The following is a 24,983-nucleotide window of genomic DNA, read 5'->3' on the forward strand; positions in this document are numbered from 1 at the left end:
TTCATTCCATTTACCAACTCTGAGGTAGGTACAATCATTATTCCATATTACTGGCAAAGAAACAATGCTTAGAAACTATTTTGCGGGGTGCCTGGGTGGCTCAGTGGGTTAAAGCCTCTGCCTTTGGCTCAGGTCATGATCCCAGGGTCCTGGGATGGAGCCCTGCATCGGGCTCTCTGCTCAGTGGGTCGCCTGCTTCCTCCTTTCTCTGCCTGCCTCTCTGCCTACTTGTGATCTCTGTCTGTTAAATAAATAAAATTAAAAAAAAAAAAAAAAAGAAACTTTTGGCTGGTAAGTGGTACAGATAGAATTCAAGCCTGGATCTTTTTAATGTTTGAACCTGTTTTCTTTATTGTGATAACATGTAATATCACTGCTTTTTTAAAGTTCTTATGAGTATTCATGCAGATAATTTATTACTTTAAATCATTGTCTTACCAAGTGAGTGCATTTTACACTTAATTTCATTTTTGTTCATACAGGTGAAAAACCATACAAGTGTCAAATTTGCAATCAGTCTTTCAGAATTAAGAAAACTTTAACAAAACACTTGGTTATTCATTCTGATGCCCGGCCTTTCAACTGTCAGCACTGTAATGCAACATTTAAGCGGAAAGACAAGCTGAAATACCACATTGACCACGTTCATGGCATAAAATCTCCTGACGATCCTCTCAATACTTCTGAGGAAAAACTTGTATCTTTGCCAGTAGAATACTCATCTGATGATAAAATCTTTCAAACAGAAACAAAACAATATATGGACCAGCCCAAAGTTTATCAGTCAGAAGCCAAGACTATGTTACAGAATGTGTCTGCTGAAGTGTGTGTTCCAGTAACACTGGTTCCAGTTCAGATGCCTGACACTCAGAGTGATCTGGTGCGTCATACAACCACACTCCCACCATCTTCTCATGAGATCTTATCACCACAGCCACAAGCAACTGATTATCCCCGAGCAGCTGATTTAGCTTTTCTGGAAAAGTATACTCTCACTCCTCAACCTACAAATATAGTTCATCCAGTACGACCTGAACAAATACTAGATCCTAGAGAACAGTCTTATCTTGGAACATTGCTAGGCCTTGATAATGCTACTGCTGTACAAAGTATTTCTAATAATGAGCATCATTCATGAGTAAATCTAAACATTCCACAGACTTTTTTGATGGTTTTGTGCTAATGGTAGCCTAGACTGATGGCTTTTAAATTAGTAAGGCTGCTATTTTTCATTTTCTCTAGTTTCTCCAGTCCTCAGAACCATTTCAAATCAAGAAAAATATATGTATCTCTGTTTACTGAACATAATATTGGGACACATTTTGAGGTATAATATTTGAAATGAACATTTTTATGATTTTTAAAGATAACTTAGTGCTAATTTTTAATGGTTTCTCAAACTTTTCAAAATTATTAGCTGTTGACTTTGTGGTTTTGTTTTTAGGTTTGTTCTTAATTATCCATGGAAATTTTCATTCTTTAGTTTCAGTCCGTTTTTTTCCCTTGACCGTCTTCTAAACAAGATTAAGGACTGACCATGTAGCCTTTAAGAAAGAATATAAGAGTACACTGATAATTTCAACTCTTCCTTATTAAGATTCATTATTCTTCCACATTTTAAAACGGAATTTAAATTTATAGGGAACTCTTGGCTATTTCTGTGTTGGTTTGTTTTTTTTAATGTGGCCCTAATTTCAGGTTATTATTAATCCTTTGGTCTTTTCACAAACTCAAAGCGAGGAAGCTAACTTAATGTAAGATTAGTTTGTTAAATGAAACCTAGAACTGAAATAAGTATCCAAATAATTGGTTTTTGCTTCAATTATTGCTTCAATTATTATGAATAAGAAATGCACATTTTTAATGTATAGGCATTAAATTATACAAGTTGAAAATGTATTAAAGGCAAATTATGACAGTTTTAACTAGATAGCTTTAAAGGTAAGTTCATCTTTTAAATTTCTTCATTTAAGAAACATCAGCAATACATCATAGCATGTATCTTCATCTCACTAAAGGAGGGGCAATTATAACTAATCAATGAAATTTAATTAACAAGCTACTTTTGGTTTCTTTTACTTTGGCTAATAAAATTGTGGGAAATAGAACCTAGATATTTCATATATAATCGTAAGGGAAGGTGCCAAAGTATAAAATTTATGTCTAACTAAACTTAATGTTTACTTTAATTAAAGGGAACCACTACTTGTATACAGATTTACATGTAATGTAGACTTTTATTTTGCTTTTCACATAAGCCCGATATCTGTAATTATCCTTGATTTTTTATTTTTGTAAGAGATAAAAGTTGAGGACTTGGTGAAAAGAAACAGCAGTTAGAGCAAAAACCACACTGATAAAAATTAATCGAGGAAAAAAGTCAGTTAAAATTATAAAATACCTTTAAAGATGTGCACTTTCCATATTTTCAAGTCAATTTAAACTTAAACTAGGATAATGTTTCCTAGTAGAGCTGCTTGAAGGATTAGAATAGGCAGGGTTGATTTATTATTAGCATGTCATTTGTATGTAAACTACTGGAAAAGAGCAATTTTAAGAGTTTTCTAGTTCAGTTTTGTTTACACTCCTAATTGCTTTAAGCACTTTTTTTTTTTGTGTAAACTGTAAAGTCTGGCCCAGCCCTTGTGAAAAAAATCACAAATAAAATAATGAAGTTTTAATGAATAAAATTTAACCACTTAATAATGGGGAAACTTGTTTGCTGAAGCACTTAAGAAATGAAGGTACTTTATAGGAATATTCACCATACTAGTGGAAATAAAAGAAAAAAAAAAAGTTGAGATTGAGGCAGTTAACCAAAGTAGCTCATATAAATAACAAAACCAACCTGAGTTTTGCCTCAGTTATCAAGGTTTGTTTGTAATTAATCTAGGACCAGTAGATATAATTAATGTATTCTTCTTTTTAAAAGAATCTTACTTTTGTGTGGAAATGTTATATCTGGGGTACTTACATGATTGAACTTGACTATATGAGGTACTATTAGTCTGTTAGTCTTTCAAATTGACTTTTAAAAATGCAGATCTTTATGATTTTTATCATAAAGACCAGCAAGACTTTTAATTAAAAAACTTACTATAATGAGATGAAATAATACCTAAAAGTATACCCTGCCTTACATATAAACCATCGTAGAAAAGTTTGGACTTACAAAAAGGCAGATGGTATGTATATGTCTGTGTATGGTATATTATATGATTGGTAGCAAGAAAGAAGGAGAGTGTTGCATTTTCACATTGAAAAGAATACTTTGCTTTTTGAAGGTATTTACTTTAGGATTCTTTTAATAATAATTTCCTAATGCTTTAAATATGTAATTTGATTGTAGGAATTGGTTTACAGTATGAAACTTTTCTGGAACACATCTCTTATATAAAGTGAAATAGAATTATATTTAGTTATTGTTGTAGATAAACTTGAATACTGGTTTAGTCTTTCATAAAATGCTTTCAGTTATCTCATTTAACCTCATAACCAGCTCTAAAAGAGAAAGGACATGTTATATTCCCATTTTAGAGGTGATGAATCTGAGGTTAAAAGACTCAGTTAAGCTCACATCATTAATAAATGTCAGAGCTACTAATGGGGAAAGAAAGCTAGCATTAATAAATGCTTACTGTGTGCCAGGCACTACATTTTCTCATGTCATCGTAAACAGTCCGGGAATTAGATAGTATAATTCTTATGAAGAAATTACTCAGCGGGTGGACAAACACACACAAATCTGCTGCCTCTAATTTCCAAAATTAGAATATAGGAAATTTTAAAATTGTGAAAACCTCATGGATTTGGGCAAACTGAATGTATATAAGTTGTTGAAGTTGGCACAAAAAATATGTAATGAGGCCTACTCTTTTCAGTTAACCTTTTATAATATTTAATTTGGAGTATTTGGACAAATGTTCCATTAACTCTAAAATCCATTAATTTTGTAACTATACTTAAAATTTTGAATCTTGCAACTAAGCTTAGCCTCATTCAGAATTTTTATTTTATAAACATAATTTATTGTTTTAAATTAATTTTTTAGCTGATAGCAGTTAGCACTTAATATGTAAATTGAATAATTTATCAAGTGTAGAAATTTGTTAACCTAATCAGTTTTTACTTAAATGCACCAAAGATTTTTAGTAGGTATTAAAATAGTTTAAGAGAATTAAACCTCTTTGTTGTTTGAATAAATATTTGTCCAAAGAAGCACAGTTGAAGTCCTAGGATTATGGATTTTTAAAAAAAAAATCATTAGTTTGAATACTAAGATTAAGTGTTTGTGTTTATATGTATAAAAATAAAAACAGAAGAAAATACTCTGGGAATAGTCATACTGACAAACCAGTTACAAGTAAGAATACTCAGTTTTCCTCAGTTTAATTAATTGAATGTTATCTTTAAGTGGACACTATTAAATGCTAAATAATAAGCTTATTTTTTACACTACACTATTAAAATAATTTTGCCTTAGAATTTTTTTTTAAGACAAGTCAAAGTTATTTTTATAAGAAACCCCACCTACTTTTTGCAGCCTATAATACCATTTAAGATTAGCATTTGTTCTTCATGCCAGCAAGATTTAACCAACAACTGTAAAGGTTATTATCTTTGCATACTTTTAAGTAATTTAGTTATTTACTGGTGGAGAAAAGGAGTAGAATAAATAGGGTTTTAAACTGGTGCTTTATTAAGTGACTTCCTTTTAAGTGATTGTAGGTCATGAAATAGGTACACTAATAATATTCTGTCAACTTTAAAAGTGTCAAGACATCTTTGCAGAGTGACTATAAACTGTTAAGGGCTAATAAGTAATTAAATATCATTCATTGCTTTTCACTCTTTAATTGCAAACAAAAACACAATTAAACTGGTATGTTTGAAAGTTTGAGTTCTCTTCCTACCAGATCATTTTAACATATCATTGATGAAAAGTCAGATTTAGAGCATTAGCTCTTTGACAGTGTCCTTTTTATACCCACTCTTTTCTGAAATGAATGCTTTGTGCCTTTTCACTGTGTTGTAGTTGCTTCAAATTGATTCTGCTGGCTAGATTGTACTGGTTAATAAATGATTTTGATTTTGTTGTTGTTGTTATGGGTTCTATGTTTGTGCTACTTGCTGGTCAGGCAGCACTTTTTTTAGATTACTTTATGATTCTTTAGGAAAATGGCACTAAGTACTAGTGTGAGCATTTGTTGTTTTGTTTTTTTTTTTAAATCTCTTTTGTGGCCTTTATAGTTACTGTGAAGCCACTCCAGGGCCTGTCTCTAGATGCTTATTAGAGGAATCTGACAAATAAAATAAAATGAGTAGTGTGTCTGCCTCTCTGTCTTCTCCTCCCACTCACCCTCCTATCCCTTTTTAAAAATAATCAGTTCCCATAACTACACAGCTCTACATTGAATGGCTTCTCATTTCAGTTTGCCTAAAACTGAACTAGAGGTGATGATGGCTTGAGATGAGTTTCTCATTAGGAGCAGCAACATCCCAACCAACATGCAATTTGAGTTGATGAACTCAGGAAAAATCAGGACTTTTAAAGTCCTATTTGGATTATTCTAAGATTCAGTGCCAAATTTGAAGTGACTCAAAATGTATTCTTTAATAAGGAACAAGTAGCATTTCTAAGACTTTAAATAGTATTATGATAAATGTTACTTGTGATTAGGGTAAAAATGGATAATATGAGAATAATTTTCTAAATAATTTCTAGGAACTATAGGCAATTCTTCCTTAGATCCTCCCCCTTTCTTTTGCACATTCCTCTCTTGGTAAAGTCTGTAGCGTTCTTTTGGGGGACTTACCCCCTTTTTCCTCTAATGTTATTTCAACTTAAAGATACTTTTATCCTAGAATATTAGCATGCTTTCTGCCCTTCTCTTTGGAAGTAGCATTAATAAGATAGAAGTAATAGGATTAGCTTGTGTGGAAGATGAGAGAAAGAAGGTCTTGGTAGAGAGAGTGACTATGTTTTGTTTACTCTTCATGTTTCATTCAACTTGCTATGTATTGATCTTGAATCTATGACTATTGAAGAATCCCAAGACAATTTAAAGTTAGCCTCTGCAGCCATTTATACAAAGAGAAAATAAGAATTATATTCAGAGAATAGAGGTTATACAAAGATGGATGTATCTTTTAAATCTTAAGTAAAAGTAATTTCAGTGCTTGCATTATTGTTGGAGGTTCTAAAACATTTCTTGAATGAAGAGCATGTATACTTCTCATTGTTACTTTGCCTCTTTGCTTGGTATTCCTGCTTGTGTTAAAGTTGGACAGTGTACTGTGGTGTAATTACAAAATTTTTATTCCAACAATTGGACTTTTCTTATCCCTATAGATACAACTGTATTACAATAGATTGAGTGTGGCTGCCAAAAAGAATGAGTACAGAGGTGGGCATTTCACTGCTCCATGTTGTGTAGTAAGTGTTATAATTTAGGGGATTTATGATGTACATTAAAGTGGAAAATGCTTTTGAACTTAGCCTTCAGTCTCAAATCATAAGTTTTGTTTTTAATCATTAAAGGACACTTAAAAGCAATTACAAAGATCTAAAATATCAAAATTTATTATTTTGTCAACTGTGTGTGAAGTATCTTGTGAGTTACATAGATATTTTAGCCGTCTCATGTTTCATAAGTACAAATGTCTTTATAGAAAAATTCAGTTCTCTGTGAAGACTAGGAAGTGTATTGTATATTGAACTAGTTCTTTGTGTTATTTTGATATTTAAAATAAATATAAAATTCTTTGGTCCTAATAAAGTATATCTAGGTTTTATTGAACACCTTTTAACTGTATGGGGATGCAGAACATGCTCTGCATGCCTCCTTAAAAATTGAATGCAAAGACCATAAGCAAATGTAAAATCTGGCTTTCTGTACAGTTCCATCCATAAACCAGGCTTTCCCTTCCTTTACGAAATGGTCAAAAGGAAATCCCCAGTTTTCCCAAGGTGTAAACTGAAAGAGAGGCTGCAAAATACAGTTGACTCTTGAATAATGTGGGTGTTGGGGGAACTGACCCCTGGTGTAGTTGAAAATCTGTTGGTAACTTTTGACTCCTCAAAAAGTTAACTACTAATAGCTTATTATTGACCAAAAGTCTTACCAATAACATAACATATTTTGCATGTTACTATATTCCTAACAATATAGTAAGCTAGAGAAAATAAAATGTTATTAAGGAAATCATAAGAAAGAGAAAAACACTTATAGTACTGTAAAAAGGCATGTAGGTAGGCCAGTGCAGTTCAAAGCCATGTTTTTCTAAGGTCAACTGCATTTGCAAAGATGTGACTGGGATGTAGGGAAACAAGCAATAATGCAGTACCCTGGAACTATTAACAACTATGTTATTCCCTCCCCCAGATCCAAAGGGTTGAGGGGAAAGACCCATGTGGAGAGGGCAGCTGTTCAGCTGTGTGTCGCTTTTAATGTTGAGATGTAGTCAGCCCAAGGTGGGAGAAGGAAGTAAGTACCCTCACCTCCCCCTTCTCCCTCTTTGAAGCAAAACAGAAGCCACAGAGTAAAACTATTAATGTAGCATATACAAAATACAGATCAGAATCCCACAGCAAAGAACAGTCTGGAATATAGTGGGGAGTGGAAGTGGAGGTGCAAATAAAATATATCCAGCACAGTTCATTGTGCTTCTTAAAAAAAAAAAAATAATAATAATTGTGAGTTAATAGCATTTCTTAATGAAAAACTACAAAGGGAAAACAAGCAAAATGTGCTATCACCATGTTAAAAGAGTTGAACTAAACTATTTCAGTGACTTAAGCTTTAAGAGGGTTTATATTTGCAACGTTAATTTGATGAATAACATTAACAATATGAAATAAATTAAATGTACCTGAAAGTCATAGTAATTCATACTAACATTTTTTTGCTTAAAAAAACCAGTAGTGTTCTTATTGTGCATCAATCCTAAAGGCTTCCCCTGCCCCAGAAAACAAACAAAACCTAAATAAACAGTTTTGTTTAAAAATTAAGAGATTCAACTTCAGGTTATGTTGGGTGTCCATGAATGTAATTTAATATCTCCCCTTTCTCATTCTTCTACTCAGACTTTGCTTTCCATATAGTTGGTGTACCCGTACACACACCCATTCGTTGTATTTTAGTTTCTTACTACCTTTAGAGGCAGTATAGTATAGTAACAGCAAGACGGCAAACTGCCTGGGTACCTATCCTAGCTTTGCAACTTGCCGTCTGGTATGCCCTGTATTGTTCGTCTGTAAAATTCAAATAATTGTAGTTATTTCACAGAGTTGAAGTGAAAGTTGAGGTAAATGTGTAAAGAACTTTAAACAATCCCTGGAATATAGGAATATGCAAGCCATAATCGTTATTATTAGATACCTACAATTAAAAACCAAGAAGTTGTCGAGGACACTGGATCTCAAAACCATCACTTAGGAATTCTTGGGAATCTCGGTTTTCTGCATCTACTTTTTCTCGCAGAATCCCAAGGTAAGAACCCGCATGTAAAATTACTGAGCACTTGCAGGGTCAGTCACTGAAATAAGCACGTTCACACAACTAGGAATTTAATTTTCTTCATTTTTTTTTTTCTCCCAACTCTCCACAGGAAACCGCAAAAGGAAAGCGAATTAATATAATTCTGGGTGGGGTGTATTATATTAGTTTTGCCTACTTAACGGTTTTACCTAGGGTTGTCTTGGGCACCCGCAGTGATTGCTACATTTACTGTGGCAATGCTGTTACTCTCTCCCCTTTAAGCCAACCTGTTTACACATAAAAAAGCTAATTGCTAGTCTAAACCACGGGGTTTCGGGTGTCGCTAAGATTCCCCCAAGATTTTCACCCCCTTCTCTCAGTGAGCGGCGGCCCACGGCGTCGTTTAAATAAGGCGCTGTCGCCTCATTGGCCGGAGGCTGCTGCGCGCTGATTGGCCTTCCGAAGAAGCGGCGGCGCCCCGGCGCGCCCATTGGTGGAGGCGAGAAGTTTAAACCGAGCTGGGGCCACACTTGTTTTGCTCCCCTTTAGAGTTTGCGAACCTGTAGCGTTTGTTTCTTTTTTTCGGCGTGTCGGCGACTGGAAACGGAAGGGGGGTGAATTCGCTGTCCGACCTCCACGGCCGCCTCCCAGGGGCCGCGGCCGGGGTCCCCGCTCCGCAGCAACCTTGTGGGAGTTGAGCCGGGATCTCCGGGCGGCGTCTTGAAGCTGCCATGGCGACCCGGCGTGTGGGGCGAAGCTGGGAGGTGAGCCCCACCGAGCGGAGGCAGCCGGCCGGGCTCCGGGGCCCCGGGGCAGAGGATGCGGCAGCTTCCCCGCCAGTCCTGTCTCTCAGCCACTTCTGCAGGTCGCCTTTCCTCTGCTTCGGAGATGTGCGCTTGGGAGCCTCGAGGACGCTGCCTCTGGTCCTGGACAACCCTAACGAAGAAGTTGCCGAAGTGAAGATCTCCCACCTCCCGGCCGCTGAGCAGGGCTTTAGCGTCTCTCAGCGCTGGTTCCAGCTGCAGGTAAGTGGTGGGCGGGGCGTGCCCGGGCCCCCGCCCCGGCTCCCGGCTCTCTGCCCCCTGTGGTGGGGGTCCGGGGGTAGACCACTTGGAAAAGAAACCCACAAACGTAGGTACCTCCTCACCGACTCTGGGCTAGTCCTTATCCCAGATGCTCTATAGATGGGTAGATAGGCGCTGATTTGGGCGGTGACAGCAATCACCTCGTGTGCACCGTGCATCTTTAGAAGAATTTTAATGTGTCCATCTATTTATTTATTTTTAGGATTGCTAGGAGTAACCTAGAGCAGCTTTTTAAAAATTACTGCTTTCTATCAGTCATCTTAATATGCATTTTAGTTTCCATATGTATCAGGGAAACTGACTCCAAATAGAGTCAGGTGAAATAGTGAGCTTTGTTTTGGCTGAATACCTCTACAGCAAAAACAAACAAACAAACAAAAACAAAACAAGCATGGGCGGTGCATATGCTTTAATATCTTAATCTCTCTCCCCCCCTTTGCTACAGTGTAGTTTTAATGGTGAATCAAATTTAATTTTACAACTGTTGCTTCAAGAACAACCTATCTTTTTTGCATTGCATTGGCCATAGTAATGTTCCCATCCCTCTTACCAAAAGCTAGAGAATTTCTGTTCTTATTTTGACTGCTGTGGCCTTCCCATTGAAAACTCTGACAGTATGAAACTAATCCATTAGCTGAGAGAGTCTGTTTGTACAACTGCTTCATAAGGTAGTGAGAAGAGGCTCTAATCTGAGGTCCTTGCAGCTTGTGTGCCAGCAGTGGTCCAGTTACACTTAAGAAGGGGTCTGTCCCCTCTAATTCATGAATGCCTGCTTTTCCTTCTACGAGAAGACAGAATTTTTTTCCGTCTGTATAATACTTTTTACTTTTGTTATGTGGCCTAGAGTTGTTTTATGGTTTTTCAATTTATTTTGTTAGAATTTGCTGTTTTGTAGAGTAGAAGTTCACTTTTTTAAAGTGTTATCTTTTAACAGCTAGCCGTTTATGGGGTTCTACTTTAAAACAAAAAAAGCCGTTTGAGGGGTTCTACTTTAAAACAAAACTTGTCTTTTTTCCCCTGAAAAACAGTGGATACAGAGTTTGTTTTGTCATTGTCAGGGTTTTGCATTTGACAAATTCCTACCAGGCTGTGGGGTGTAGATGCAATTAAGATTTCATTATAATTTTTATTTTCTTGTTGAACCTTATTATTAGTGGTTTTTTTCCTTATAATGAAATTAGATAGGGTAGGAAAATATATTCGACTTGTTAAATGTTAATTAGGATGTAGAGCGTTGGTGACTAATAATTAGTAATCATCTACTGTATTCTAAACTGTATATAATGTTTTGATTATTATGCATCACTACTTTTATATTCATTCAAAATGTGTTCTTTGATTATAGCCTAAAGAAAAAATTGTTATTTCTGTTAACTGGACACCATTAAAAGAAGGCCGAGTAAGAGAGATTGTTACATTTCTTGTAAATGATGTTCTAAAACACCAAGCTATATTACTAGGAAATGCAGAAGAGCAGAAAAAGAAAAAGGTATGTGCTTTACTCTCAGAAAGTAAGAACGTGTAAAAATTTTGAGAAGTCTTTTGTGTTGTTTTTGTTTCAGACTTTTATTTGAATTCTGGTTAGTTCCCTCTCTGCCTACTTGTGATCTCGGTCAAATAAATAAATACAATCTTAAAAAAAAAAAAAAGACTCTGAATTCTAGTTAGTTAACATATAGTGTAATATTGGTTTCAGGAGTAGAATTTAATGATTCATCATTTACATATAATACCCAGTGCTCATCACAAGTACCCTCTGTAATACCCACCACCCATTTAGCCCATCCCTTACCCACCTTCTCTCCAGCAACCCTCAATTTGTTCTGTTTAATTAAGAGTCTCTTAAGGTTCGTCTCCCTCTTTTTACCCCCTTCCCCTATGTTCATCTGTTTTTTTTTAAATTCCACATATGAGTGATATCATAATTTTTATCTTTTTGTCATTGACTTATTTCCCTTACCATAATACACTCTAGCTCCATCCACCTCATTCAAATGGCAAGATACTCTTTTTGATGATGGAGTAATAGTCCATTGTGTACATATGCCCATCTTCTTTATCCCTTCATCAGTCAAAGGACATTTGAACTCTTCCCATAATTTGGCTATTGCTGATAATGCTGCTGTAAGCTTTGAGGTGCATGTGCCCCTTTGAATCAGTATTTTTGTATCCTTTGGGTAAATACCCAGTAGTACAATTGCTGGGTCAGAGGGTAGTTCTATTTTTAACTTTTTGGGGAACTTCTATACTGTTTTCCAGAGTGGCTGTACCAGTTTGCATTCCTACCAACAGTGTAACAAAGTTCCCCTTTCTCTGCACCCTTGCCATTATCTGTTGTTTCGTGTGCTGATTTTATCCATTCTGACAGGTGTGAGATGCTGTCTCACTGTAGATTTTTTTTTTTTTTAAGATTTTGTTTATTTATTTGACAGACAGAGATCACAAGTAGGCAGAGAGGCAGGCAGAGAGAGAGGAGGAAGCAGGTTCCCTGCTGAGCAGAGAACCCAATGCGGGGCTCGATCCCAGGACCTGAGACCATGACCTAAGCCGAAGGCAGAGGCTTAACCCACTGAGCCACCCAGGCGCCCCTCACTGTAGTTTTGACTTATATCTCCCTGGTTGTGAGTGATGTTGGGCATCTTTTTATGTCTGTTAGTCATCTAGATGTCTTCTTTGGAGAAATATCTGTTACATCTATTCTTGTCTCCTACCCATCTCCTAATTTGTTATTTGTTCTTTGGGTGTTGAGTTTGATAAGCTTTTTATAGATTTTGGATACTAACCCTCTATCAGATAAATCATTTGCAACTATCTTCTTCCATTCCTTAGGTTACCTTTTTACTTTTGTTGTTTCCTTCACTGTGCAGAAGCCTTTTATCTTGATGAAGTCCCAATAGTTCATTTTTGCTTTTCTTTCTCTTGCCTTCCGAGACCTGTCTAGTAAGAAGTTGCTACAGCTGATGACAAAGAGGTTTCTGCCTGTGTTTTCCTTTAGTATTTTGATGGTTTCCTGTCTCACATTTAGATCTTTCATCCATTTTGAGTTTATTTTTGTGTATGGTATAAGAAAGTGCTCGTTTCCTTCTTCTGCATGTGCCTGTCCAATTTTCCCAACACCATTTGTTGAAGAGACTTTTTTCCATTGAATATTCTTTCCTTCTTTGTTGGAGATTTGTTGACCATTTAGTTGTGGGTCCATTTCTGGGTTTTCTGTTCTGTTCTACGATGTATGTGTCTGTTTTTGTGCCAATACCATGCTGTCTTGATGACCACAGCTTTGTAATATAACTTAAAATCTGGAATTGTGATGCTTCCAGCTTTTCTTTTCTTTTTCAAGATTGCTTTGGCTGTTCAGTTTTTTTTGTGGTTCCATACAAATATTAGGATTGTTTGTTCTAGCTCTGAAAAATACTGGTGGTGTTTGTTTTTGTTTTTTTTGTTTTGTTTTGTTTTTGTTTTTGTTTTTTAAAGATTTTATTTATTTATTTGACAGAGAGAGAGATCACAAGTAGGCAGAGAGGCAGGCAGAGAGAGAGGAGGAAGCAGGCTGGTGGTGTTTTGGTAGGGATTGCTTTAAATGTGTAAATCGCTTTGGGTAGTATAGCCATTTTAACAAAATTTGCTCTTCTAACCCATGAGCATGGACTATTTTTCCATTTTTTTGTGTCCTCTTCAATTTCTTTCCTAAGTGTTCTGTAGCTTTCAGAGTAGAGATCTTTTACCTCTTTGATTAGGTTTATTTCTAGGTATCTTATGGGTTTGGGTGCAATTGTAAATGGGATCAATTCCTTAATTTCTCCTTCTGCTCTTTATCAGTATATAGAAATGCAATCGAGGGGCACCTGGGTGGCTCAGTGGATTAAAGCCTCTGCCTTCAGCTCAGGTCATGATCTCAGTGTCCTGGGATCGAGTCCCGCATCGGGCTCTCTGCTCAGCAGGGAGTCTGCTTCCTCCTCTCTCTGCCTGCCTCTCTGCCTATTTGTGATCTCTGTCTCTGTGTCAAATAAATAAATAAAATCTTTAAAAAAAAGAAATGCAATCGATTTCTGTACATTGACTTTATATCCTGCACCTTTACTGAATTTGTCTATGGTTCTAGCAACTTTTTGGTGAAGTCTTTCAGGTTTTCTACATAGAGCATCATATCATCTGCACATAGTGAAAGACATCTTCCCTGCTGATTTGAATGCCTTTTATTTCTCTTTGTCATTGACTGCTGAGGCTAGGACTTCTAGTACTATGTTAAATAACAGTGATGAGAGTGGCTATCCCTGTCTTGGGTCCACAGAGGAAAAGCTCTCAGTTTTTCTCCTTTGGGGATGATATTAGCTGTAGGTCTTTCATATATGGCCTTTATGATATTTAGATGTGTTCTATATATACCTACTTTGTTGAGGGTTTTATCAAGAATGGATGCTGTACTTTGTCAGATGCGTTCCCTGAATCTATTGAGAGGATCATATCATTCTGATCCTTTTATTAATGTGGTATATTACACTGATTGATTTGTGAATACTGAACCACCACCCCCTCCCCTCCACAGCACTTGTGATTCTTTTCTCCCCCAAATCACACGTCTGCACCTCCTACCTTCCACTGGTCATGGAAGAGGTCATGTGACCTCTTTTATCCGTCCAGTTGTGCATTTTGTTTCTCAGTCTTCAGATCAGTTTCTTGGGTGTTCAGAATGATTGTTTATCTAGCTGTGCTTGAGGGACAAGGCAAGCATCGGTTCCCCCTACTACTCCGTCATCTTAACTCCTCTGGAAGTTATTTTGGTAAGTCTTAAGGTAACATAATGTTGCTAATTTAAAGGTAATATTCAGTAGCTATCAACTTAACCTCTATGTTTTGCTTATTTTTTGCAGAGGAGTCTTTGGGATACAATTAATAAGAAGAAAATGTCAGCCTCTTCAAGTAATAAGAGGATTTCCTGTATTCAAAATGTTAACAAAACATTTTGTGTTTCACAAAAAGCTGACAGAGTTAGAAACCCACTACAAGCTTGTGAAAATTTGGCTATGAATGAAGGCCATTCTCCAATAGAAAACAATTCTTTAATCCTTGAAGAAAATAAAATACCGATATCACCTATTAGTCCCATTTTCAAAGAATGCCATGGTGAGACTTCCTTGCCTCTTTCTGTACGTCGATCTACAACATACACATCTCTTCATGCCTGTGAAAGTAGGGAACTGTTGAAAGCAGAAGATGCCAGCATTTTGGAAGATTTTAATTTTAGTGAGAAAGTTGTAAATGAAACTTCCTTTAACTCCACAAATAATATTAATGGCCAAACTGAAGAGAATAGTAAACTTACTCTTACCCCAACTTGTTCCTCCACTTTGAACATTACACAAAGCCAAGGAAACTTTCTAAGTCCAGATTCCTTTGTAAATAACAGCCGTGCAGCTAATAATGAACTAGAGGTAGTGACATGTCTTTCATCAGATATGTTTATGAAAGATAATTCAAGGCATGTGCATTTGGAATCAAAAACTGTACATGAAAATTACCGGACAATCTTAAGTCCTGATTCTTTCATAAATGATAATTATGGACTAAATCAGGATCTAGAATCAGAGTCAATTAATCCAATTCTATCCCCAAATCAATTTGTAAAAGATAATATGGCCTATATATGTATATCTCAGCAAACATGTAAATTATCACCATCATCAAATAAAAATTCTCAATTCTCACAGTCTCCTCAAGATCAGAGAACAAATGGAGTTTTACCCCTTATTCCTGAATGTCAAGGTTCACAATCTCCCAAAGCTATTTTTGAAGAACCCAAAGCTTTAGAAATGAAGTCAAATCATTACAATTCTACAAAAGGTCGACCTAACAATTCCAGAAAAGATGGACCTAAATTTTCTACAATTCAGGATGTTTCTAGTCACAGCCATAATAAGCTTATAAGACGCCCAATACTTTCTGCTACTGTTACTAAAAGGAAACCCACTTGTACCAGAGAGAACCAAAAGGAGACTAATAAACCAAAGGCAAAAAGATGTCTCAACAGTGTAGCAGGTGACTTTGAAAAAGTAACAGATAATCAAAAAGAGAAAGATGATATTCAGTCTTGTCTTCCAGTTATAGATCCAGTATTCAGTAAATCTAAGAGTTATAAAAATGTCATAACTCCTCCCTTGAAGACCACTTTAGTTGCCCGTAAAAGAAAGAGTGAGGGATACAGGGATGATGCAAATGTTAGAATTACAGAACATACAGAGGTACAAGAAATCAAAAGAATCCATATTTCTCCTGTGGAGTCTAAAACATCAACTGTTAAAAAATTGAAAAAAGTGACAATACCCATCTCAAAACATATGAACAGAGAGAAATTAAACCTGAAGAAGAAAACAGGTGAGTCTTGTTTATAAAATCTTTAATGAAAGTATATCTACAAGGTGTGTATTTGCTGTTTCTTCAGGTTTAGTAAATTTCCTATTGATAAGCTTGAATTAAGTTGCGCTTTTCATTTGCCAGTTTGCTTGGTAGAAGATGGGGCCAAATTCTAAAATAGTTTTGATTTGTTCTTATTGCAACTTTGATATTTTGTTCATTATCTTTTTGCATTAATTTCAATTTAAAAAACTGCATTAAAATATTTATCTTGATTAGAGAGTTATTTGGCATACCTCCAAGTTTTATACCTAAGGGAAGTACTTTACTTGCCTCATCTTAGTCCAGGCCCTGACTGGAACATCCAGTGATGTGCCTGGCCCCCATCATACCATCTGAGAAAATGCAGAAGAGGCTTTGCATACCCTATGCACCTCCTGACATTATCCTCCCTCAGCCTTTACTTAGTTCTTAATTAAGAATGAAGATAGGGCCCTAGATTTTGTCAGACCTCTGGGAAAAACATCATTGTTCCTGTTACTCACAGCCTTACTGTCAAGGCTGCATCAAAAACAGGACTAATTCCATCATGCCCTTTTTACCCAAATTAACCACATGACAGTCAAGGTCCAGGCAGGAAAACGAATCACACTACCTATTTAGCAGGTAACTTAAAAGAATCCTGTAACTGCCAGGAAGTATCACACATCTCATTTCTGTCATTTATTATCTCATTTCTCTTTGAACATCCCCTAATTTGAAACATTTTCTCTATCTCTCCAGCTCTTTAAAGTGTCTATGCCCTCTGAACTCACGGTCCTTCATTAGCATTGTCTTTTATAACATTCCCTCTTTCTGTTACCTTGCTGAAACCTGGCTTTCCCCTGAAAACCTTTGTGTTCACAGCAACCCTCTCAAGTTCTATCTGTTTTTCTTTCCTGTTCCTTTGACCGTGGACCTTTTGATGGGATAGTGGTCCACCGTCCTTCTCACATCTACTTCTAGACTATTTTTTCTCCTTTTTCCTTGAAAACAAACGAAAAGAAAGCAAACAGCAACAGAACAGCTGGAAGTTCATTTTTCATTCTCTTTCACCTATATTCCTCCTTGTTTAATGAAAGAGTATTCTCAAGATTTTTACATTTGGCTCATTTGTCTTCTCCAAAACTACCATCATTATTTTTACCATTTAAAAATCCTTATAGGATCTTTCCAATATCCTGCCCTTTAAGTTCCAACATACTTAGTCCTAAAAATATCTCCATCTCTAATCACCATCTATGATTTTAGCGTTTTCTCTACAAACCCAACTCGCAACATTTTCCCCCCCTTTCTACACACATAATCCTTTAATCCTTCATGGTTTCAGCAGCCTTCACTCTGATATGTCCTTACTTTCCTACTTATACAGCTTGGATTCCATAACTTACATGATCATTCCATTCATCTCTCTTCCCCTCGTTGTATTTGTCTAGCAAATTCCAGTCCTAATCCAACTCTACCTGCTCTGGGCCTGAATCTTGCTGGTTGGTCTTTAAATTAATGACCACAAATCTCTAGTAAGTCCTTAACTCCTTGGCTATACTTTGGGATTTATTAACTTTTATCACTTTGCCACAGACTCTCTTCCCTCCCTTCTTTTCTCCTGAAACCTCTAGCACTTTTCTTTCCTCCTCTCTGATGATTGAGAATGGTAGGTAATATTTACAGAACATGTCTTCTGTCAGATCCAGTTGTAAGTGCTTTACTCTTCCCTCTCTAATACTCATGACAATCACACAAGATAATTGTTATCAGTACAACATTTTCAAAATGAGGAAACCAGTGCATCCAGAAATTGAATAATTTGCCTAAGATTGCAGAGGTAGTAAATAATAAAGCTAGGGTTCTACCCCAGGCACTTAGGCTCCAGAGATTTTCCTCTGAACCTTGTCGAAGCTGATGATCTGCTTCCTACTTCATTGAGTCAGTAGAAGTATTGAAGAAAACCTTAACACACTCAACATTTACCTCCCTTACTTGTGTTTAGTCCACTACTTTCTTCCCACCTACTAAAGCATGAAGTGTCTGTGCACTCGATATAGCGAGACTCTTCACTGGTATGACAGATCCTATGTCCTTCTACCCAGTGATTGTCTTCTCTCTCCCATATCTTCCTACTGAGTCATTTCTGATACAAATATGCTGTTACTCCATCTTTTAAAAAACACAAAATCGTATTAATACCATTTATATCTCCTTCAGCCCCTGCTCCATTTTCTTTTGAGCAAGACTCCTTTGAAGAACCTAAGTCTTCACTTTGTCATTGTTTACTGAGATATATATATATATACTTTTATGTGTAAACATGATACTTGAATTAAAAGGTGCTTTTTAATGTAAAAAACTCATTTAGAAAGTTGCTTGAATTAGCTGTTCTACTGTGTCTCTTCTTTTTTGAACCCACTTCAATCAGGTTTTGACTACTGAAATTTTCTTGTCAAGATTACTAATACCTCCACACTATTAAATCTGATAAATATTTGTCAATCTTCATCTTGAACTATTAGCAAACTGTTTGATACTTTGAACCTCTCTCTTCTTGGAATACCTGATTCTGCTACCCCCACTTTCTCCTGGTTCTTTTCCTTCAGATTATGAGACTGACGCGCTGCCCACTACGCTAAGAAGGCTATTCCTGGTTCTTTTCCTACTTTACTGGTTGCTTCTCAGTTTTCCTTGCAGAGTGCTCTTTATCACCCAACCTCTAAATCTTGGAGTAAGTGAAAGCTTAGTCACTGACTCTTTTTCATACTTTTTCTTATTCGTTTTTTAAGATTTTTATTTATTTGTCAGCACAAGCAGGAGGAGCAGCAGGCAGAGGGAAAAGCAGATTGCCTACTGAGCAAGGAGCCCTATGCAGGATTTGATTCCAGAACCCTGAGTTAATGACCTGAGCTGAAATCAGCCACTTAACTGACTAAGCCACCCAGACATCCCCCTTTATCATATTCATACTCTTACTTATTCCCTTAGTGATTTCATTCCATTTCCTAGTTTGCAGGACTACCCGTACATGGAGGCCTCCCAATTTTATATTTTAGGATGAACCTCTAATTTATAGACTCATTTCTTCACTGTCTAGTGAACATCTTTATTTAATTTGTCCAAAGTCAAACCTTTGCTGTCCCTTCTCCCATGATACACCTACCTGGTATGTCATTCCTATCACAATCCTTCCTGTGGGGACCTTTCATCTCAGGTCCAAACCTAGTAAATGTCCTTAAGTATATTTCTCTCCGACCTTTTCTTTGTAAATGTAGTCTGTCTGATTCCAAATTCAGTCCATCAACAAATCCTATCTTCTCTTTCTTCTAAGTACAGCATCTGATCCCTTCTCACTATTTCCAGTGACACCTGATTTAGTCTGTGTCATTGCAGAGCATACTAATAGATCTTACTTTCACCTTTGGCTTCTATATAGTCTATTTTCCACATAGCAACCAGGGCAATACTTTAAAAATTAGTTGGATTCTGACATTCTCCAGTTTTGTACCCTCTAATGGCTTCCCATTTCACTGAAAGCCCAACTTTTTACAATGATGTACAAGGCCTTGTAAGATCTGTATTACCACCCATCCCCCCCACCCCACCCCTAACACTTATCTCTCTCCCCCTTGGTCACTCTGCTCCTACCACCCTGGCTTCCTTGTTATCCTTGAATCCTCAAACATGCTCTGTCCTCAGGGTATTTCAAGTTTATTGTCCCATCTATATAGAATGACTTCCTTCTCTAACTCCTTCGTATCAGACTCAAAAAGGCCAATAATTTGCCCAAGGTCACAGAAGCCACTAAAATAGAGTTGTAATTTAAACTCAGGTCTCCCTAACTACAAAGTAAATATTCTCTCTATCATATTTTATTATACTGTTATGGTTTAAGAGAAGGAACAGGTAAATATAAGGGTTTTATTTTGGGCATCGACCAATGATAGTGATTGGGATCCACCTGCTTTCAAATTTTTGATGTACCAAAATAAGTGGAGGCAGTGAGTGGTATCCAATATCTGGATTTCCCACTCCCTTGCTCAGGAACCTTCAGTCACTCTCTGTTATCAGATTATTTACAGTCTTGTTATTCTACCATTTAAGGTTGTCTTCTTGTGACCTCTATGTAGCCAACCTGCTAGCTTATATTCTACAACATTCCGTGCCGTACTAGTCCTGTCATTCCATCCATTTTTCTTTTTTCTTTTTCTTTTTTTTTTTTTTTGCTGTTGTTAACCTCATACAGAGTTATACAGTTTTTTTCGTGTGATGAGGACTTATAAGATTTACTTTCTTAGCAACTTTCAAATAGGCAGTACAGTAGTATTAACTAATCATCATGCTGTCTATTACATCCCCATGACTTATTTATTTAATAACTGGAAGTTTATACTTTGACCCCTCTCACCCCTACCACTCCCCACCTTAGGCAGTCACAAATCTGTGCTCTGTATTTATGAGCTTTGTTTTTGTTTTCAATTTCACATATAAGTGAGAGCATATGGTATTTCTCTTTCTCTGATTTATTTCACTTAGCATAATCCCCTCAAGGTCTTTCCATGTTGTCACAAGTGGCAAGATTCATCAATTTTTATAGTTGAATAATATTCTATATATATATATATCTATCTATCTATCTATATATCTATCTATATATATCTCTATCTCTATATCTATCTATCTATCTATATATCGATATATAGATATCGATACATATCTATATATGTATATTTACATATATATATTTCTGATACAGAAATACAAACTCAAAAAGATACATGCACTCCCATGTTCACTGCAGTATTACTTACAATAACAAAGATATGGAAACAACCTAAGAGTCCCTTCAATGGGTGAATGGATAAAGAAGATGCTATCTATCTATCGATATATCGATATCTATCTATATAGATAGATATATATAGATAGATATATAGATATATATCTATAATACTGCAGTGAACATGGGAGTGCATGTATCTTTTTGAATTTGTATTTCTGTTTTCTTCATAAAAATATCCAGAAGTGGAATTGTCAATATGGTAGCTCTAGTTGTAATTTTTTGAGAAACTCCATACTGTTTTCCATTGGCTGTACCAATTTACATTCCTACCAACATTGCACCAGGGTTCCCTTGTCTCCTCATCCTCGCCAACACTATTTCTTGTCTTTTTGATTTTAAACATTCTAACAGGTATGAGACGATAACTTATTGTGGTTTCGATTTGCATGTGCCTAGTGATGAATGAGTGATGTTGAGCATCTTTTCATGTGTCTGATGGCCATCTGTATGACTTCTTTGGAGACATGTCTATTCAGATCTTTTGCCCACTTTTTATTTGGATTATTTAGGGAATTTTTTTTTTTGTTATTGAGTTGTTTGAGTACTTTTTCTGTATTTTGGATATTAACCCCCATCAGAGTTTTCTCCCATTCAGTATGTTACCTTTGATTTGGTTGATGATTTTCTTTGCTGTGCAGAAGCTTGTAGTTTGATGTAGTCTCACTTGTTTGTTTTTGCTTTTGTTGCCTTTCCTTTTGGTGTCAATCCAAAAACTCATCACCTAGTCAAGGAGCTTACTGCCTATGTTTCTTTCTAGTAGTTTTACGGGTTTTGGTCTCACATTCTTTAGTCCATTTTGTGTTGATTTTTGTGCATAATATAACATAGTAGTAGAGTTTCATTATTTTGCATGTGGCTATTCAGTTTTCCCAACATCATTTATTGAAGAGACTATATATTGTATATTCTTCCCTCCTTTGAATGTAAAACAATTGACCATGTATGTGTAGATTTATTTCTGGACTCTCTATTCTGGTCCACTGATCTGTGTGCCTGTTTTTATGTCAATACCATACTGTTTTATTTACTATAGCTTTGTAATACAGTCATAAAATCAGGAAGTATGATGCCTCTAGCTTTGTTCTTCTTTCTCAAGATTGCTTTCCCTATTTGGGGGCTTTTGTGGTTCCACAGAAATCTGAAGACTATTTGTTCTATTCCTTTAAAAAAAAGCCATAGAAAATTTAATAGGGATTTCATTGAATCTGTAGATTGCTTTGGGTAGTATGGACATTTTAACAACATTAATTTTTTAAATCCATGAGTCTGGAATATCTTTCCATTTATATGTGTCTTCAGTTTCTTTCTTCAATGTCTTATAGTTCTGTGCATTTATTTTGTGTCCTGCATCTTTACTGAATTAATTTATTCTAATGGTTTTGTGATGGAGTCTTCAGGGGTTTCTATAATATAATATTTCATCTATGAATATGGCAGTTTTACTTCTTTCTTTCTAATATGGATTCCTTTTATTTCTTCTTCTTGCCCAATTGCTCTAGTGAGGACTTCCAATACTGTGCTGTATAAAAGTGGCAAGAGTGGGCATCCTTGTCTTATTCCTGACCATGTATCCTCTTGTTAACTTTCTTACCTATTGTTTTCTCACTAATCAGATCTTTCACTTATTTCAGGTACTATAGTCAACTTTTATTAACTCCCTGATAGTTTTCTCTCTAGGTATGTTTCCTAAGCAAATCTGAATTCAGCATATATAACATCTCCTAGGTTAACACTATTTCTTTGCTTGTATTTCTTGTTTCCTATAGATATTATCTGACCAGATAACAAATTCTTTGAGTATAAGGAACATACCTATACTTATTTTGATCTCCTACAAGGTGTACAATAAATGATGAACAATGAGCTTGTTTAAGGTGGCCACCTAGTTGGGCTTCTTTGCAAGGGTTTAAAGAAAATTGGACACATTGAGTATCTGACTGATGAGCTTATATGAGAGCATGGTAACACTCACTAAGAATAACTGACTCTTTCTATTCTGGCAAGCCCAGGAAAGCAAAGAAAGAAGTCCATTTTCCAAGATACATTTATTCAGTTTTGGTAAGGTGCCTAGTGTGTGCTATGCATTGTTTGAGACTCTGTGGATACAAGGAGAAAAGGTATTGTTCCTATCTTCAGGCTGCTCTCAGTCCTCTGACTGAGCTATGCACAGGGAATCATGGAAGCACAGAAAGGGAAGCACTTTACTTGGCCTTTCTGAGTGATGAGGAGCTATGAGATGGTTCCAGGAAAGGATTCCCACAGAATAAAATGATTCCACACAGAGATACCAGCTTCTCTGGTGTTTCAGAATGAGGATTTTTTCCTCTTATTTCTATTTTTTAAATGTTCAAATACAAAGAAATTATAACCTCATAAATATGTCACAATGTGACTGTGTTCCTTATTTTCACAATTGGTGCAGATATGTAATTCCTCTAAATCAAAACTAAGCTAACTTTTTCTCAAAAGGTTCAGATAATAAATATTTAGATTTTGTAAGCCAAATGATCTCTATCACAACTACTGAACTTCCACCACTGTAGAAGGAAAAAGAGCCACAGACGATGTATAAATCAATAAATGTGACTGTTCCAGTACAACTTTATTTATGGACACTGAAATTTGAATTTCATGTAATTTTCATGTATCATAAAATACAATCATTTGAATTTTCCCTCCAATTATTTACAAATATAAAAACTAGTCTTAGATTGTAGACCATATAAAAATAGTCAGTGGGCTGGATTTTGCCTGTGGATCATAGTTTGCTCTCTTCTGCCTTTTCTTAGCTCTTTGTTTATATTTAGTAGGTGTATCATCTGGTATGAAACCTGCATTTGAGGGAGTGAACTGCCGTTCTGATATAACCTATATTAACCTATAAAGTATATCACTTTGCCACTGTCACCTTTATTGCAGTTTCCTTTGTAGTTACACCTATTACCGCCTACGATCTCCTTCAGTCACCTGGGTTGGATGTCTGGAAATCCTCCGAAGTTCTCATTCTTTACCACTTGCCTAGCCAGTAGTTATTAAGGCTTGTAGGTTCTACTATTAAAATAACTCTTCTTTCTAATTTATCTCCACTGCTTCTGTTTTAATTTAAATTCTCATAATAGCTAAGTTGCGCCACTGTGATAGCTTCCTCTTAGCTTTCTATCTCTAGTCTTGACCCCTTTTATTCCATTGGCCACTGTTTTCTAAAATGTAAATGATAGTGTTACTTCCTGGATTTAGATCTTTCACTGGCATACCAGAGACATCAAACTGATTAATAGTGCCGGCTCTGGGAGTATACTGCCTAGCTCGGCCACTTACTGGCTTGTGTGACATTGACCAAGTAGCTCAATTTTTCTAAGCCCCGGTATCCTAATTATACAAAATATGGATAATAATAGTACATTTCTGAGAGGTTTGCTGGGGTGATCGCCTGAGGTATTCTACATTAAAAGACTGTGATAGTGCCTGCAACAAAGTATTCAAACATTAGCTGCCACTACCTTTATTATGATTCAACTCTTTTCTACTGTTTTCAACCTCTTCTATTGTTCTTCTGATAGGTATTTTTTATTCCAATCACATTGCAGTTCTGTCAAACAGGCCACATTCCTCTTGCCTAACTTGCACTTTAATAAGAGTGAGCTCAAGTGTATTTGCATTTAGGAAGGCGGTCCTACCCTTCTAGGTGAAGTTAACTCTCCCTTCTTGTTCTCACAGTTGCTTAAATATACTTCTCCTTTATGCGGTGTATTATAATTTCTTTTAAACTTCAGTACTAGACTGAGAACTTCCAAGAGCTGGGACCATATCTGCAATTCTGCATTCTCAGCACTAGCACAGAATCTGCAATATATACATAACAATAAATGGTGGTTTAGCTTCTGCAGACACAAGATAAAGTGTAGTTTCTGGTCTGTAACTTCCATATGTAGGTTTTTGGTTTTTTTTTGTTTTTTTTTTTTTAATATTTTTTTTTTTTTTTTTTATTTGACAGAGAGAGAGGTCACAAGTAGGCAGAGAGACAGGCAGAGAGAGAGGGAGAAACAGGCTCCCCGCTTGAGCAGAGAGCCCGACGCGGGGCTCGATCCCAGGACCCTGAGATCATGACCTGAGCCGAAGGCAGAGGCTTAAACCACTGAGCCACCCAGGCGCCCCCCATATGTAGGTTTTATTGACCCCCAAGTTCATAGCATAGTACCA

At 36.2% G+C, this 24,983-nt stretch overlaps 2 protein-coding genes across 4 annotated transcripts in view; both read left to right on the forward strand.

The window, feature by feature from the left end:
* The window catches only part of ZBTB41 (zinc finger and BTB domain containing 41), a 51,715-nt gene extending 44,940 nt beyond the window's left edge, over positions 1 to 6,775 (forward strand). For both annotated transcript variants that reach the window (XM_045982424.1, XM_045982425.1), the window contains one exon: positions 483 to 6,775. In XM_045982424.1, the coding sequence (XP_045838380.1) occupies positions 483 to 1,138 (656 nt within the window). In that variant the 3' untranslated portion in view covers positions 1,139 to 6,775. The remainder of the gene's footprint in view (positions 1 to 482) is intronic.
* Positions 6,776 to 8,244: 1,469 nt separating this feature from the next.
* ASPM (assembly factor for spindle microtubules) overlaps positions 8,245 to 24,983 on the forward strand; it is a 66,356-nt gene continuing 49,617 nt past the window's right edge. The window contains exons 1-3 of one of the 2 annotated variants that reach the window (XM_045982423.1): positions 8,245 to 9,505; positions 10,911 to 11,054; positions 14,434 to 15,934. In XM_045982423.1, the coding sequence (XP_045838379.1) occupies positions 9,212 to 9,505; positions 10,911 to 11,054; positions 14,434 to 15,934 (1,939 nt within the window). In that variant the 5' untranslated portion in view covers positions 8,245 to 9,211. The remainder of the gene's footprint in view (positions 9,506 to 10,910; positions 11,055 to 14,433; positions 15,935 to 24,983) is intronic. The other variant, XM_045982422.1, reaches the window with a different exon arrangement.

This window comes from Meles meles, chromosome 17 (assembly GCF_922984935.1).
Source record: "Meles meles chromosome 17, mMelMel3.1 paternal haplotype, whole genome shotgun sequence".
Classification (NCBI taxonomy): domain Eukaryota; kingdom Metazoa; phylum Chordata; class Mammalia; order Carnivora; family Mustelidae; genus Meles; species Meles meles.